Source organism: Muntiacus reevesi, chromosome 19, assembly GCF_963930625.1.
Source record: "Muntiacus reevesi chromosome 19, mMunRee1.1, whole genome shotgun sequence".
Taxonomy (NCBI): Eukaryota; Metazoa; Chordata; class Mammalia; order Artiodactyla; family Cervidae; genus Muntiacus; species Muntiacus reevesi.
The window spans coordinates 31514001-31532702 of record NC_089267.1 but is presented as its reverse complement, the minus strand read 5'-3'; the positions used below and the strand labels follow the sequence as shown (position 1 = coordinate 31532702).

The following is an 18702-nucleotide window of genomic DNA, read 5'->3' as shown; positions in this document are numbered from 1 at the left end:
TGCAGCTTCATGATTTCTCAAGTGGTCTATCTAAAAATCTGTTCTGAGCAAGGGTAGAGGAGGTCTTGAAACAAAAGCATCATAAGAAAGTCATGGGGACAGAACCAGGTGGCCCCGTCTGCTGCCCCTCTCCTAAACTTTAACAAGTGGGGTGGTTGATGATGACTCATGTTCCTTCTGCAGATGGACTAAGGGAAAGCCTCTGTAGCAATGAGTCAGCTCTGAGGGTCCTCCCCGTCCAGCCATGATTCTGACTCATCGGGCCACCTGCCTGAATCTCCAGCCTCTCATCAGTAACAGGAGAAGCTGGAATCACCTCTAAGGTCCTTCCTCAGTTCACACCTTTGATATGGGAAATGAAATTTACAACCCTGCCGTTGACTTCAAGCTGAACCGCATTAAGCTTACTTAAATAGTTGTCCCCCCAAAAAGATGATCCTTCAGTTTCTCCAATTTAAAACTGAATTTTTATGAAATGACTATTTTCTAAATAGGCAACAAATCATCATTAACATGCTCAATGGAAAAAATCCAATTAAACTGTGGTCTTTGGTCTTATCAACTTAATACTTAGAGCAATTTATCACTGCTGTTGCTTATTTTTCATAGTTTTTATCTAAAACTACAAGATTCTAAAAAATATTTTATATAGTAAAAATTTAAAACCCCTGGGGAACAACTTCATTTTTAAAGAAAAGTGAGGTCATGACCATACTGATTTGTTTTTACAAAACACTCCTAACCAGTCTTTACAAATATGGACACATAAATATATAGTAGTGAAAAATGAAATGTCACAATTATAAAAACTTAATAATCTATTAAGTGTATCAGTATAAAAATCAATGTAGATTTTCCTTAGAAGTGAGTTAATTAGATTAATTGATGCTTAAATTCAGTGGATAGCTTTACATTGGTTAAAGCATGAAGATTTTTGAATGGGGAGCTATTTAAAGTTTACAAGCTAAGATCCAACTACTTTAGAATAAACTAGTTTATCATTTACTTCTTTCCTGTTGCTATACAGTCCTTAAATTGTTGAAAGAACATTTATAAACAGGTTTTAGGTTTATGTTTGTTCATTTCATTTCATTTTTTTCCCCATAGAATAAAACAAATTGCTATGGACTTCAAACCAGAGAACGCATGCTGATAACATCTAAAGTAAGTAAAACATTATGAAACCAGTTAACCATAATTTATACCCTTTTATGTGGAGCCTTTTAAGAGCAAATTAATCTCTCTGGGAATTTTTTCCATCAGAAATCAGTCTAGATAGCTTACCACATCTATCTGGAAAATCTGAATCAATGAATGTTGTCAAATATATCACTCATTTAATACAAGTGAATGCCCTCAAGATATTTTTTGAAAAGTCCTTTTGATTTATTCTATAGCATAAAACAAAGATTTGCATTAAAAGTGTACGTTGAGATGTACCTTTTGGAGTTCACACCAAAATCTGATGAGGTGAACATTTGAAGGAGCATTCCAATGTAACTGCAAACTAGTGTTCCCTGGAAGAAAGCCATAAGGTTTCTCTGGCGAGTCAAATGTTTCCACAGTGACAGGGTGACTCTCTGTACACCACATTTCCTCGGCGTGGCAGGCCAGAACCTTTTAGTAAAAAAGAACAATTGCTTAACCTTTCTCGAACCTTGCTCTCGAGCGTGGTAATTAAAGTACCCAATCCACTGGCCGTACCTTTAACACATAGAGTTTTCCACCAGACAGTCTAGTAACGAGGAGAGAGAGACTCCCATCTGGATATTCACTTTGCCTTAGTGGAATCTCTGGAATGGGAGCCAGATGAGAGATTGCCACCTGATAGCGGACGGACTCTCTCGGTCCATTTGGCCTGTGAGATTCCGTCCAGGATATAACGAGGCTGGTGTCTGACTGCACGGTTGGGTTAATGAGCCAAACCGCCTCTGGTACTGAAATAAATAGCAGCGCACAATAAGGGATGTTGCAACAGCACTGAAAGATGGAAAGAAGTCATAGGGTCTTGGTTGAGGAATAAGCATATCATGTGAGCAGAATGAATGACAGATGTTCCAAGGGAAAGCCAGCCTCTTATATAATGGTAAGTTACCAGGCTGCCTGAAAGGCTCTGGCTTATTTTTGACTAATGACTAAATCATTCTCTGACTCCAGTTCAAGGATCTGGCCGATTCTGGTTTTGTGAAAGCCATCGGAGACATGTGAAAGAAATGGCATTTCCTCATAATAATCACCACCTCTTACGACACATTTTCAGACTCTAAATCCATTTTCTTTAAGGCAGTGAGGTTACATGACTTTACATCTCAGTAGCCCTCGGTAAAATTCACATAGACCTATGGTTGATTCATGTTGAAGTCGAACAGAAAACAACAAAATTCTGTAAAGCAACTAAATTAAAACTTCAATTAAAAAATAAATAATTTTTTTAAAATTCACCTAGAGAAAAAGTTTGACTTTCCTGGGTCTCACCACGTGTGCAGAGACCTAGAAATATACAGGATGAGAGTGACACTGTGTGGTGAGACCAAAGAATGTGTTTCCAGTAACAGAATTTGTTACAATGTTTTGCTATATAGTTGCTTTTCATTTTGATGGAATATTATCCATCATCTTCTGGTGTTAGAGTAAGGATGTCATCAGAATATTCTTCTACAAACACATTTTTCTATTAAGCTTAAAAAACTCACATAAGAAATATTTCTTAACATCCAGATAACCAAATATAGGCTCACACATCACGTAAATTGCAAAATCCTACTCTAGAAACCCACACCATGCCCATAACTCACCTCCACTTTTAGTTTTTCCCCATATCTCTTTTCCCAGAGGTATTTGTTCCAAAGGATCTGAATAATAATTCTTTACAGCTATCTGTATCATATATGTTGAAAATGGCTGTAAACCTTCAATAAGGGCAATGCTCCCCTGAAATTCCTGTAATTAATTTTAAAAAATCAATAACTTATTCTTATTTTTGCACAAATGGGGAGAAATTATTTAATCAAAGAGAGAAAAAGGAAAAGACTCAAAATTTTTAATTTATTTTTAAATCTTGGATCATGACTGATGGTCTTCATTGTCCCGGTCTGCCCAGACCTGAGTTGTTTAATGTTTCCAGGAATGCCAAATGATTGGCAGCCCTCAGTTAGTTGTTACTTAACTATTTTATGTAGGATGATAAATTCCCAGAGGACAAAATTGTCTTATTAGCTGTGCATTAGAAATTCAGCAGGAAGGTATTGTGAGGATGTGACACATAAGTGAATACAGTAAAAGATTAAGCTATGCTACGTAATCACTCTTAGAAATAAAGCTTAAGAAACTGAAAAGGCTTTCCTTAGACCAACAGTTCTCAATTTTAGTTATACTTTGGAATCATCTGGGGAATTTTAAGAAAACACTGATGCCTGGGTCCCACCCCTGGAAATATGATTGCATTAGTCTTAGGTGAAGCATGTGCTCAGAGACTTTAAAAACTCCAATGCACTATCAAGGTTGAGAACCACTCACTGCCTTTGATCCATGTTAATCACTGTGAAGCCAAAACGATAGATTAACTCTAATAAGAGAAATGCCAATGCCAGAAGCCCAATCTTAGTCAGCCAAATGATCTAATCTGTCTCTGAAACAACTCCTTTTAGAAATGTGTAAAGGAAGATTAAAATAGACAAAATTCAAAAATAAATAATATATATATTTTAAATAGACAAATGAAGTAACAAGAATCAGATGTACTTTCTGTCCAAGTATATAGCGCTTGTTACCTCCAATAGATGATGGTCAATTTCACCTTTTCACTTGATCAAAATATAAGTACAAAGAAAAATACGAGAAACACATGATTCCATCACGTGGAATTAGAACATCAGGGCCAGTGATGGAATGAATTGTGTCCATTCATTCATTCAAGAAATACCTAGTAAATGCCTATACAATGCCAAGTAGTATGCTAGGTGCTAGGAATACAATGATGGATGAAAAGGCAGTCCCTGCCTAATTGCACATTTATAGAAAATAAAAATATAAAGTACAATTTGTATATTAGCTATATACGATGGAAAAGAGGTACACAATAATGTTCTTTCTGCCCAATTTACTTGTTACCCCTCAATCTTTTGAGAGGGCCACAAAAACAGGACTCCATCACTTTCTGGGTATAATTAGATAAAATAATTAGAGAGACAACAAACCCAGCTCTTGTAGGACACTCAGGGAACAGTTACTATGAGGCAATCTACCATTAGTTAGAGTTAAGGTACTTCCTTAAAGCTTAACTTACTCCCAGGCAAGAGACTAGAATCCAGAATGGTTTGATGATTCAGCTGTAAAAAATCAAACTAATAGCATATTTCAGAACATTATACAGAAAATACTTTGGCTGAGGATTTTATATCAAAATAGGGCATCTTGGGAAAAGACAAGACAACTGGCTTCAGCCTTACCAGCATTTTATCTCTCAGTTCAGAGCTGTTCTTCATGTCAATTACTTCTTTGTAATAAACCAGGTATGTGGGAGTGGGACTGGTGATGCCGTCCCATGTGAGTTTTGTCCGAGTGGGTGGTAATCTGATTGTGAGGCTGGTGTTAGTGGTGTTAAGTATAGTTGGCTCTGCAATATCGGAAGCTAGAGACAGAAATGCTCTATCTAAAATAATAATAAAAATGATTAAATATATACACATATGGATAAGATAGAATCAGCAGATTTATCTAACATCAAGGATAATGTCACATTTCATTTTTATTTAACAGATAAGGTATGATATATTGGAGTGTTGGAAATGTTATTCTGGACAGGAAGACACATTTTTTTTTCATGCATTTTGGAGATGCTAAATGCGTCGGGAAAAAGAGAGCAAAGTAACTGGTAATTGCTTACAATCTCCAGCAGATGGAGCTAAAGTACACTTAATTATGTACCTGCTGCTGCGTTAATCACTTCAGTTGTGTCTGACTGTGAGACCCTACGGCTTGTAGCTGGCCAGACTCCTCTGTCCATGGGATTCTCCAGGCAAGAATACTGGAGTGAGTTACCATTTCCTTCTCCAGGGGATCTTCCCAAACCAGGGATCGAACCTGAGTCTCCTGCATTGCAGGCAGATTCTTTACCCGTGAGCCACCACGGCAGCCCTAATTATGTACCTGCTGCTGCTGCTGCGTCGCTTCAGTCGTGTCCGACTCCGTGCGACCCCATGGACTGCAGCCCACCAGGCTCCCCCGTCCCTGGGATTCTCCAGGCAAGAACACTGGAGTGGGCTGCCATTGCCTTCTCCAATGCATGAACGTGAAAAGTGAAAGTGAGGTCGCTCAGTCGTGTGGGACTCTTAGCGACCCCATGGACTGTGCATGGCTCCTCCGTCCATGGGATTCTCCAGGCCACAGCACTGGAGTGGGGTGCCACCTAGACAGTAGCAAAATGGACCCTTTTTTATTTCGAAGAAAGTAATGAGAGCATTCTGTCAGTCCCGTTTTTCAATGAACTCCTGTGATGAAAACTGATGTCACCTTTAGGACTTTCATCCTTCAGATATGCCTATGTGCTCAATCTCATCTAGATATTGCATGTGCCTTTTGAATCTCTTAACGAATTAATTACCAAAATATACATTCAGCTTATTTATGAATTCTCCCAGTTTTCATACTGTATAACTTACATATTTTATAACTGAATACATTTAAGCAAAGAGAGTTTCTTCTCTTCATTTCTGTCCATCTCTAAGAGGGAATTATACTGAATTTAGAATGACATTGTGACTTTAATGGAAGAGAGAACTTAAGAAAACCACTTTAGGTTTGACTCTCACCCATAAGGCTACGTGATGCTGCTTTTGTTTTTGGTTGGTTGGTTTTTATATTTCAAACATTTTTTATTATGACTCTCAGCAAAAAATATAGTCAGTTCCACCATAATATGATACATACATTCCTAAAAGTCATTGTATTAAACAAAATCCAGAAGGTTTCTGGGGAAAACAGATTTAGGAGCACAACACTAGAAAACTTCATGGATGACACATGAAATAAACAAGATAGAAACAATAAAAATAGTAGCACAAATGTACACACGTTAAATAGTTGACATATATAATACTATAATGCATAAGTCACTTCACCTTGAAAAAGACCTGAAATTAAATGCAAAGCTTTTTGACACCACTGGGAAGTCTAAAATACCATCAGGGGAGACACAAGACAAAAAGAAGGAAAGTTATGTGACTGAGAAGAGAAAGAGAACAGACAGACAGATTGACAGGACAAGGATTTCCCACATCTAAAGTGGCCTGCCACAGCCCAAGCCGCGAGTACACATAGAGATAAACTGTGACCCAGGGCAAATAGCAATTACAGCGTGCACCAAACCCTGAGCATTTGGAGCAATGCTGAGAGCACAATGAAGAGCTGGAAGGACTGCCCTGGAGGAGGAGACATTATGAGATTTTCCTGATCCGAAACTGGGAGAACAAGCTTATAAAAAATGTGACTTTCCTACCTGGAAAAGACTGTAGAACTGAACTGTAAGCCAAAATATGCTTACTCCTTGGGGCTTCCACCTGGGAGAGGATGGCCCCATTGCTTTTCTTTGCTTGATAAATCTGTGTGCTGTCCTCTACTTTGGAAATCCAATAAAGAAATTCTCCATCCACAGTCAAGCTAACAAGCATTTTTCCTGCTGATAAAAATCATAAATGAAAAAAAGAACATAAAGAACAAAATACATAGCTGACATTTTCTGCTCTAAGCAATATGTGAAATCTTTTTTTCCGATCAATTTTGAATCTATTATTTCAGCACAAAAGAATAATTTTATTTTGAGTTTTTAGCCTAAGTATTTTACAGATATTTTCTCATTTTAGTGTCATATCTGGCCAACCTGCCATATCAAGCCATATCAAAGCAAATACTATTATTATTAGTCTAATTTTGTAATTAGGAAACTGAGGCTTGGGGGGTGAAATAATCCCCTCAAGGCCACAAAGTTATCCAAGGGCAGAATCAGGATTCAAAACTTAGCTGTGTGATTTCACATGAAACAACACTGAATGAAGGGAGGTAAGAGATGAGGCTCAGGGCTCAGTACCTCGCTCAATATTTTTATCCATGATTTAGAATGAATGCAGAGCAAACATATTTATCAAATTTGCAGATAATACATATGAATCCTAATGTCACTAGTGCAGTCAGTCTTAGGCTTACCATTCAAAACTATCACAGCAGAATCATGAAATGGATGGGAATTCAATAGCTTTTAATTTAATAACAAATATAACATCCTAAATTCAAGGTTAAATTAAGTCTGTAAATTAGGAAAGAAATCTGGCTTTATAATCATTAACATAAAGAAGACCATGGGTTCTTCAAATGGCAGGCAACTCAAAGGCCTGATGTCACTTTCAGCTGCAGTAAAAAGACCTGGGTAATCAGAGGTCCTCTGCACTGACCAGAACATATTCAAAGTACAGTGAGTTATTATGGGGCACCATTTAAGAGGATTAAGCAGCTAGAGTTAAATCTCAGGAGGGTGGACAGGGCAAAGAAAGATCTAGAAGCCACATCACCTAAGGAGTACTTATAGATACTTAAATTTTTTCCTCTAAAGGAAGTGCATCTGTTTCTACAATTAAGTGGCTATCATGTGGAAAGTGACTGATTTATACTTTGTAAATTTAAAGATCAGAATTCAAGCCAATGAATAGAGAAATGGGAGAAAACTTTAAACATAAGAAAAATATATAATACCTAGAATTGCACAAAAATTAAACAGACTTCTTTATAAGGTAGTAAATGTTTCACAAACAAGAGCTCAAGCAGGGCTGTTTTTGTAAAGAAGATTTCTTCCAATATTACACCAGCTAAAAGATCTCTAAAGTTATTCTAATTTTCTAATTTTGGGATTACGGATTTCAATTGTGGCTTCCTGAAAGACTGACTAGTTCTATAAGGGCCCATTAAATAGTCCTGTGTATCAGATGTTAAGGAAAGTTATTCTGACACTTGTTTAAATGGTCGGGAAGACTTTAATCAAGGTTGTTGGAATATTGCAATGGGGGAGGGAGACGTGGACAACTCAAATGCAACAAGGACAGCAGGTGCTGTTGCCAACGAGGAGAGGAGACATCAAGGGGCGGGGGGCTCCTGCTAAGCTGGTCCAATCGGATTTTTGCTAATGGCGAGCCAAGAACATCAAGAAAGGGGGATAAAGAACTTGGTCAGATACTGAGCGGGAGGGATTCTCTCTAAACTGATCTGGCAAGATTCTAGGTAAAACTGGACTCAGCAAGGATGGACATGCAAAGTCAAATGTGAGGCCTAGTTTAGTTACACGCCTCACAGGAGTGTAACTAAAGGTTAATTAGGGACTTCCTTGGCAGTCCAGTGGTTAAGACTCTGGACTCCATGCTCCTACGGCGTGAGGCACTGGCTGGATACAGGAAGTAAGATCCAGCAGGTCACGAGGCACGGACCAAAAAGAAGGAATTAAAGTTTGACCAAGGAGTCTTTGTGAGTCTTTGTCACAGATTCAATACAGGCAAGTTACTCTCCTATTAAGAGAAGTTCAAAACATTATCTCTAATCTGAAGCCCACTGAAAGTACATTGGAATTATTTCTAGAATGCTCTGGGTGACATGTCAACAAAACCATACATTCAGTTATACCACACACACATATACACACACACACGTTTGCAGTTTCAAAATGCCCAATAGCACTTTTGATGATGGAAATATTTTATATCTATGCTGCCCAGTACAGTAACCTTAGCCACTTAACGGGTTTTGAGCATTTAAAATGTGACTAGTGTGGCTGAGGAATTAAATTTAGAATTTAGTTTAATTTTAATTAATTTAAACTTAAATCACCACATGTGATGAGTGATTACTATACTGGATGGTGAGGACTAGAGCTTTAAGAATATATGGGGATGTTTAGGGTGTTTTTTAAACTTTACAGGTACTTCTAATTAGGAGACTACCAAAATGACTTTAAAATATTTCCTCTACAAGCTTGTGAATTTCAACAAATAGACCTGTCAAATATGGACCAAGTCATACTAAATGTGGAGGCAATGAGATCAGCATGGGAGTGAAGTACTGGTAGGAAGATCAGGGATGCTGTAATTAGGCCCAATTTCAAAACACCAGCTCCTGTATTAATTGTGGCCTTACAGACATGTGACCTTACCTTTCTCAGCCTCAGTTTCCTTATCTGTAAAATGCATGTATTAATATCTACTTCACTGAGGTGTTTTGAAGATCAAATACAATAATGCATTTAGTAACCTGTCTAGAATATGTAATTAAGCTCAATAAGTTATATTAATACTTCTGTTAACTGTAAAATGACAAGAAAAAAGCTCCCTAATCCAGAAAATTATGTGAATGCCTATGTACAATTTGCCTGAATACAGCTTGAATTCTACAACAACATTTCGCATGGTCTGGAGCAAATACCATATATGTATATTATATGTATGTATGCATATATATGTATATACATATATATTCATTTGAGTATATGTTGACTGTAACTCCTTTGTAATGGGACAGGAAGGTCCCCCATCGCCAGTGAAGACCTACATACACACATGTGTCTTACCAAGAAGAGCAGGCAGGATGATAATTTGCCAACACTGACATCCTTCTAGATCTGTGGCCCAGATCTCTTGACCTTTGACAAAGTATATCTGTGGTTTCTTTAGGTCAGAGGTGTCAATAGTCATTGCTCCACTCAACTCAGATTCAGTCACATTGCAAGAACATTGGCTCCCGTTTGGATGGTTTATGACTGGGGCTTGCAGAATTCTGTGCACAGTCTGGTTGATAATACTGTAGTAGAACATCTGAGATCCAGAATCAAAAACTTCTGTCCAATATAGGCGACTATTGGGGGGAAAAAAGATCCTCCAGTTTAATCAGTTAAACCTACCATCACACATAGCACTTTCTAATGAAGAGAAATCTTTTCTGATGGCTGTGGGAACAAATGCCACCTTTAGAGAGAACATGTCTCAGTGCTCAAAAACCTTCTGATGGAAAAGGTCACATGAAGTCTAGTATGTAGCGTTTCCCAACAATTTCTCAATAAATGTGTTTACAACAAAAGACTTGGATTATAATGACCTTGTAAGTGTGTTTAGTCACTCATTTGTGTCCGACTCTTTGTGGCCGCGTGGACTGTAGCCGATCAGGTTCCTCTATCCATGGAATTCTCCAGGCAACAATACTGCAGTGAATAGCCATTCCCTTGTCCAGGGGATCTTCCCAACCCAGGGATCAAACCCATGTCTCCTGAATTGCAGGTGAATTCTTTACCGTCTGAGCCACCAGGGAAGCCTTAATGATCTTAGGTATTGTATTAAATGGCTCATTAAAGGCTCTAAATATGAAATACATTTGCATACTTTCCATCAACACCATCTCCATTCCTCTCTTCTTAATTTTGTTTCTACTTTTTAATACTAGTTACCAATCTAGTTTCAAGATAGATTATAACCATGCGAATGGCACAAACATAAGCAACCTGAAAAACTGCCCTTCAGTTGTTGAATGGAGGTCTTAAAATTCATCTAATGAAGACATTAATTAAAGACGAATGAGCCCAGAATATCATTTACTGTGCAAAACAAACTGCCAATCTCCTGCTCACTCTCTGCCACTGTCTCAATCCCCTTCCTGTCCTTACCAACTGGGGGTGTTTATTAAATTCACTGGATTAAAAATACACTTCAGTTTCCTGCTGGTAATTAATCTAACTTCAGGTTAAAGGAGTTCTCAGTATGGATTAATTTTATATAGTGGTGGTTATGGGCTCATTATTCATACATAGAATTACTTACTGTAAGTTAACATCAAGAACATTAAGCATCTTAGTGTCCCATCATTGACTCTGATATTAAACCAAAGATATCACATTAAATATGTTTATGTCTATTTCATCACAATAGAAACAGATACACTTCACACACCTTAAAAAAGGATACACAGAAAAAGAAGTTATTGTTGAATTTCTGTTGCAAACTTTCAGCTTCCTGGGATATTTCACCTTGTTTTCAAGATCCATATCAAATATTTGCATTCCGTTTTGTGATTCTTTCAGCACAAAGTAGAGGTGCCTTGAAATCCAGTCAATTGTAATAATTGTGATATCAAAAACCAGTGCATCTCTGAAAATCTTAACAACAGGTAGAAAGCACGATCAAGAAGATAGTGGTCATTTTCCTCAAATCTGACGACTTTTTTTAAACACTCATATTACTTATTAACTGCACTTCTCTTTTGTAACATCAAACCTTGGTAACTCTGGATTGTGTACCATTGTAACACTGGACCTCTTTTCACACGTGGTTAATTTCAATCACCATGACTTCAACTGTAATCCATAGACCAGTGCTACAAATCTACATCTTCAGGCAAGGTGGCTCATTGAGTTACTGATTCAAATATCAAACTACCTTCTGAAAATCTCCAAATTAACGACCCCTGAAAACAGAATGCATCACTCCACCCCCAATTCTCCTTTTCTCCTGCATTTTATATTATTATGGATTTCCAACACTCACCTGAGGAACAATCTTGACAATTGTTATTCACCCTTGACTTCTTCCTCCCATTACTACCCATAGTGAGTTATGGATAGTATCTCCCGAGTTTATCCTCTCTTCTCTCACTCACTGTCTCTCATTTCCTGCTTAAAATTTCCTGTCTGGATTTCTGTGCTAGCCTCCTGACTGCCTCCGACTTAACCTTCTCTAAGGGTATTCAGACAGGTAACAGAAAGGTCTTCCTGAAACACTGGTTGATTGCGTTAATGATCCACTAAATGTCTTAAATGGCTTAACGCTGGCTTTAAAATTGACACTCAACTCCTTAGCACAGTAAAGAAGGCCCATTATATTCAGGTCCCTGCCCACCTCTCTGCCTTTCACTGTGCCCTCACCTCCATCTCCATTCCAAATTCCTTCTACTTGTTGTGTAGTCACCAAATCACATTCAATTCTTCTGCCACCCCATGGACTGTAGACCGCCAGGCTCCTCTGTCTGTGGGATTTCTCAGGCAAGAATACAGGGGCGGGTTGGCATTTCCTTCTCCAGGGGATCTTCCCAACCCAGGGATCAAACCCATGTTTCCTGCATTGCAGGCAGATTCTCTACTGCTGAGCCACCAGGGAAGACCTCCTTCTAGTTACAGCTCCCCAAACAGGCTGTGACTCTCTGGTTTCCCAGACTTTGCTGATCGCTCAGCCATGCCCCACTTTCACCTGGTTCATCATCTTTGTACGCAAGATGTCTTTCCACTCTACCACTACCACCACCATTCCACCCTGGGTTAAGTATCCGTTCTCTGCAGTCCCACTGCATCCTGCCCTCAGCACAGCCCTTACAGTCTTCTGCCTATCCCCTCCACTAGCTAAATTCAGTGAATGCCTACCACATGCCAGGCATTGTGCTAAGTGCCTGCCAAGGCTTAGCTCATTAATCTTCTAAGATGAGGGACTATGCAACCACAGTGGTTAAAGAAATTGCTGACGATCACAGATCTAGCATGCAACAGAGTCAAAATTAAACTCTAGCTTGTCAGATTTCAAAGCTCACCCTCTTAATCACTAAGCAACACTGTCTTCGTCATCTTAGACTATGTCATCCAGACTTTGTCATCCAGACTAGACTGGATTTGTTCAAAGACAGTGACTTTTTTTTTTTTTTACCTCTATCCCAGGTAACACAGTGCCTTAAAGTCACTGTTTGCTAAATTAAGCCTGAATCACATTTGCCCCAAATCTAACCTGAATTCATTTGTAACTAAATAATTATACAACACCTGTCTTTTTCAGCCATTCTAATCTTAATGTCTCAACCACTGGCCAGTCATTTTAATCACAGGCTCGTGTGATAGGCAAATACTCCACTTTGGTTCAAAGGAATTACATAGCAAAATACCTTAGTGCTGGACCGGCTGTCCATTTTGAGGAGGAAGAGGGAGTCTCCCTGAGCATAGTATCCCACTGCATCATCAGCTGTGTAGCCCATGGCACCAACATTGCCTTCTGCTGAAAATGTCCATGCCACCTGATTTCGATCCATATCTAATAAAGTTATCTTGTTGTCAACAAGAGTTATGAGGTATGGAAATGGGTTAATTTCTAAAAACAAAACAAGTAGATAATATGTATGAGAAAAAGAACTTTAGCAAAACCCCTTGATTCAATATCAGACCATTTTGAAATCAATGAGTCTCTGGGCTCATGAACTACACCTACACCCGTCTCGATGGAGACTGCCCAGGCACTCTAAGCCCAGGTTTATATAAGCAGGTTTGGTGATGACAAAAGTTGATTACTTTATTTGACTTTAGTTTCAGTTCAGAGACAGTACTTGGGTATCTCTGAGAATACTAACGGTCAAAATGTTTTTAAATCAGTAGAGAGAGAGTGAAGTGAAAGTCGCTCAGTCGTGCCCGACTCTTTGCGACCCCATGGACCGTCCATGGAATTCTCCAGGCCAGAATACTGGAGTGGGTAGCCTTTCCCTTCTCCAGGGAATCTTCCCAACCCAGGTATTGAACCAGGGTCTCCTGCATTGCAGGCAGATTCTTTACCAACTGAGCTATCAGGGAAGCTCCTGATAATTAAATCAGTAATTGTTGTTAATATCTGATAATTAAATCAAATTTATATTATATAAAATTACTATGTTAATATTATATAAACATATAATATTAATATTTTATAATTAAATTACTAATTGTTATTAACACTTGCACAGGTTTCAGATGATAAATACCTGATGTTTTGGACTTTACTATGTCAGAAAATGGTCCAGGTCCTTTGGATGTGAAGACTCGAACCTAAAGAAAGAAAAGGATATAAAGAAGTGCCTTCAGAAGGGTCCTGAGTGACAATAATTAAGTTCTGAGACTGATAAATTATTGAATGGCTCATTTCAGAGTTATGAGATACACTATGAATAGTTTAGTTAGTCACATCTAAGTATACAGCAATAAATTATGAGGGAAAATATTGTCCTAAACTAATGTTGGTAAGGTTTTTATTGTCCAGAAAAGTACAAAGTAATGGCACAAATCCCTATTGCAAAAGATCTAAAGTTCTTAAAAAAAGTCTTTAGCTATTTCCAAAATTAAGTTACATGGAATATTTAACAGAAACAAAACTATACAGATTATGGTAAACTACTTATTGTGAAATCAACATGAAGTTTCAAATAACTAAATTTACTGTACTTTTTAAAAAGGAGATTTATAAAAAGAAAATAGTAATTAACCCTTCTATTTGAAAATGAATTGTGTGTTTCAAACCACTTTTACATATATTATTTCTTTTGATCCTCACAACTACTGAGAGTAGAAACTGGACAAAGATCATCATTAGGGTGGGTAACCCAGCCACAATGACACATGCAGGAACTGGCATAAGAACTAAGTCTTCTGAGGTCTGTATGCCTTTCTTCCCACTGTGCCACGTTGCATTCCAACAGCAACATTTTTTAACAATTTTTATTAGGTGTCTTTTATTACATAATAATTATTTCCACTTCAAAACCTTGCCTGTGTACTATAGCCTACAAGAAAATTGTCATCCATAATGATGACCTTGAAAGATAGATCCTCAAGTGTTCTCTCAATCAACAAAACATTGGTTCATTTTTATTATACTTCTATTAAATCTATTCTATTGTATTCTATTTATCACTATCTGTCTATGGTGTGTGTGTGTATGTGTGTGTGTAACATGGTACATATATATATATATATGTATATTTTATATATATCAAGCAGTCTTTACTTCTACACTGGACTATTCTTTAAGTAAAACTCATGCCTATGTATGTATATCACTTTGCAAAGTTCTGTCCTGACTGAGATCTGAACCACTATACTAACCATACAGGCTCAGCGGTAAAGAATATGCCTGCTGATGCAGGAGACATGGGAAGAGCCCCTGGAGGAGGAAATGGCAACCTACTCAAATATTCCTCCTGGGATATCCCATGGACAGAGAAGCCTGGTGGGCTGCAGTTCACAGGGATGCAAGAGTCGGACACAACTGTGAGACTAAACAACAGCAACAAGCCATAGAGGCAAACACACCTAACCAGAGTGTTTGTTTAACTGGAACACACACAATTCTTAACAGATAGGAATGTGTATTATCTTTCACTTTTATGTATAATTTTTATTAGTATATGTTAACAATACTTTGGCCACCTCATGTGAAGAGTTGACTCATTGGAAAAGACCCTGATGCTGGGAGGGATTGGGGGCGGGAGGAGAAGGGGACGACAGAGGATGAGATGGCTGGATGGCATCACTGACTTGATGGACATGAGTTTGAGTAATCTCCGGGAGTTGGTGATTGACAGGGAGGCCTGGCGTGCTGTGATTCTTGGGGTCACAAAGAGTCGGACACGACTGAGCGACCGAACTGAACTGAACTGAACTGAACATATTATAAAAATAATCGTTGAATTAAAATTTTGCAAATTTTGAATCAGTTCTAATGAGATGGATGAAACTGGAGCCCATTATACAGAGTGAGGTGAGCCAGAAAGATAAAGAACATTACAGCATACTAACACATATATACGGAATTTAGAAAGATGGTAACAATGGCCCTATATGCAGGGCAGAAGAAGAGACGCAGAAGTACAGAACAGACTTTTGAACTCTGTGGGAGAAGGGGAGGGTGGGATGTTTCGAAAGAACAGCATGTATATTTTCTGTGGTGAAACAGACCACCAGCCCAGGTGGGAGGCATGAGTCAAGTGCTCGGGCCTGTTGGGCTGGGAGGACCCAGAGGAATCGGGTGGAGAGGGAGGTGGGATGGGAGACCGGGATGGGGAATTCGTGTAACTCTGTGGCTGATTCACATCAATGTATAACAAAACCCACTGAAAAATAAAAAAATTTAAAAAAAATAAAAAAATAAAAAAAAAAAAAAAAAAAAAAATTTTGCAAAAATAAAATAGATCTTCTGGAAACCACAAATCTCTAAAACTCTCCCCAAAACCTTACATTTCCCAAAAAGGATGGATGCATAACCTTGTCACTAACCTGATATATAATGAGGATGTAGAAATCATCAAGCCATCTACCATAAGGGGAAAGTTTTGTCATATTAAATTAAAAATGCCAAAACAGGTGGCAGTAGCTTTTTCCTTTTAACTCATACTCTCTTTTACTTTCTTCTCTCTCAGCAGCCAGGCGAAAAATGTGAGATGTCAACTACCCAGACCCTCAGCGTCTATTTCCTTCCGTAACTGGAAGCAAGGGCATCCCCGCTTGTTGGATGCCTCCCAGCAACTGATGTGATATGATGGAAAGGATTCTAGAAGCCAGACCAAACAGCACACTACTTCCCAACCACACAGCTTTGGTACCTCCCTGATGCATCCAGGGACATGACTTTTTCTTCACAGACAATGTGAAGATCAAATGAGATAATCAATATAAAAGCACCTACATGGCCTTTAGTGATGGAGCCAAAAATAATGATTTGTTCTGAATCTGGAAGCAAGAAAGTGTCAAGATGTCCTTAATCCTAGCGGTCCCCTCTCCCTGCTACATATTTGCTGCCCACTCGACCTCTGTGATTACAGCATAAATCAAATTATTAACAGAGCAGGCTTCTTAACCTAGTCCTTTAATCCACTCTCTGTTTACACTGAGACCCCCGTATCCCCATTTTCACTCCCGTACCTGGAAGGCAATGCTGTACCCGGGACTCATGCCCTCCAGCTGAAAAGACATCACTGAGGGAGTGACATTGACAGCAATCCAGTCTTCAAATGTTTTGTTTGTGTCATTTTGGTTGGATATTTGGTAGAAAATTTCGAATCTTGTTAACACACCGTTTTCATACTGAGGCTTATTCCACCTAAATTCCACCACAACTTCATCCTTGTTATGGTGTTTTTCACTTGGTAATATAAATATTCTGGGATTCTCTGGTTCTGATGGAACTGAAAAGCAGAGACACAGGGCAGAAAAGAATGTAAGGTTGACTTCTATCACTCACAATGAGGGTACAGAGCAATATAGTAATAACTATTTCTCATTCCAGACAGTTAAGGTGTATCTGTCTTGTCCTTAAAGATCTTCTGGAGAGAATACGCCATAGATTTCTTCAGGAACCTATCCTGATATTTCTGCTAGTCTTCCTTTTCTCCAACCCAAATCCTGCTTCCTACCACTGATGAGGCTCATCTTTCTAGTCTGTGTCCGTATACATGGAAGCTGGCTAGTTCTCCTTATAAAATACAGTATTTACTCCCATTCTGGAGATGGAAATGGCAGTCACCATTGGAAGGAAGACACTATCTCTATCTAGATTTTAGTCAGTTCAGGGTGTAAAATAAAGCATATCCAGGGTCCAGGTCATCTCATCTTGAACCCTCTCTGGGAGTATGGCTTGACTGTTGCCATCTATTCTAGAGCCAAACCAAGCAATTGAGCTTCTCGCAGTCCTTTAATTAATTTCTCTCTGTGTGTGTACGTCAATCAAGAGGAATTCTTCTGCCTGTTTTCCAAGTCGTGCCATCCAAGACGTTCCTCTTCTTTCTCAGGATTCCCCCACAAGGTCTTCTCCCAGTCTCCCATTCCAACCCCATTGCTCCTTAATGTTCAGCACTCACATCATTATCCAATCCCCAGGCCTTTTTACATCGTACCTACATGGGATAAACCTCTTCTTGCTTCATCCCTTGGAGCCCAGCTGAAGTTTCCACTCCCCGAAGGAAGGCCTTCCCTGGTCTCACCAGTCCACAAGCATGGCCCTCTCCTGAGAATGCTTCACTTCATAGAGGTGAAGGTTTCATGGCTTGTTTATTCACTCTATGCTATTGCTAGTCAACTGTCACTGTCTCATTTCTATTATTATTAGCAATATCTGTGTTTATCTCTCTGAATTTTTTAAAAATTTCCCCACAGCTTTATTAAGATATAATTGATATACAGGCTTCCCTGGTGGCTCAGATGGTAAAGAATCGCCTGCAATACAGGAGACCCAGATACAGAGTCCTGAGTCCTGAAATACAGAGATCCTTGAGTCAGGGATATTCCCTGGAGAAGGAAATGGCAACCTGCTGCAGTATTCTTGCCTGGAGAATTGCATGGACAGAAGAGCCTGGCAGGCTACAGTCCATGGGGTTGCAAAGAGTTGTATACAACTGAGTGACTAATACTTTCAATAGACATATAACACTGTTTAGGTTTAAGGTGTACAATGTGATGGTGTGATATACACATATATATTGCAAAATGATTAAGGTCAATTAACACATCAACTTACATAATTATAATTGCTTGATGTGACGATAACATTTACTATCTACTCTCTTAGCAACTTTCAGATATATAATACAGTATTGTTGACTACAGTTACCATGATATACATTGATCCCCAGAACTCATAACTGTTTTATGAGCTTCATCAGAGAAAGAGAGAAGGCACCCTTTCTTAATCCTTATTAAATCCCCCCAAATCTAGCAGAGGACTGGCACACAGTAAGTGCTTAATAAATATTTGTCAATTTGAATAATTTCCAACTGTATTATAAATTTCCCAGAGACAAGTGCCAAATTGTATCATTCTTCCTTATTGCCGAGTACTGAAGATCCCTTGTTCCCAGTGCATCCCATGGTGGATGCAGTCAAGTCCATTCCACAGAAGAATTCTACCAAAG

At 38.6% G+C, this 18702-nt stretch overlaps 1 protein-coding gene across 2 annotated transcripts in view; it reads right to left on the bottom strand.

Annotated features, from left to right (window-relative positions):
* ROS1 (ROS proto-oncogene 1, receptor tyrosine kinase) overlaps nt 1-18702 on the bottom strand; it is a 111796-nt gene that overhangs the window by 37504 nt on the left and 55590 nt on the right. Inside the window, exons 22-31 of one of the 2 annotated variants that reach the window (XM_065911453.1) lie at nt 16718-16980; nt 13786-13849; nt 12943-13145; nt 10971-11176; nt 9602-9885; nt 6497-6676; nt 4449-4651; nt 2796-2940; nt 1705-1937; nt 1441-1617 (exon numbers count right to left, since the gene is read on the bottom strand). In XM_065911453.1, coding sequence (XP_065767525.1) covers nt 1441-1617; nt 1705-1937; nt 2796-2940; nt 4449-4651; nt 6497-6676; nt 9602-9885; nt 10971-11176; nt 12943-13145; nt 13786-13849; nt 16718-16980 — 1958 coding nt within the window. The remainder of the gene's footprint in view (nt 1-1440; nt 1618-1704; nt 1938-2795; nt 2941-4448; nt 4652-6496; nt 6677-9601; nt 9886-10970; nt 11177-12942; nt 13146-13785; nt 13850-16717; nt 16981-18702) is intronic. The other variant, XM_065911454.1, reaches the window with a different exon arrangement.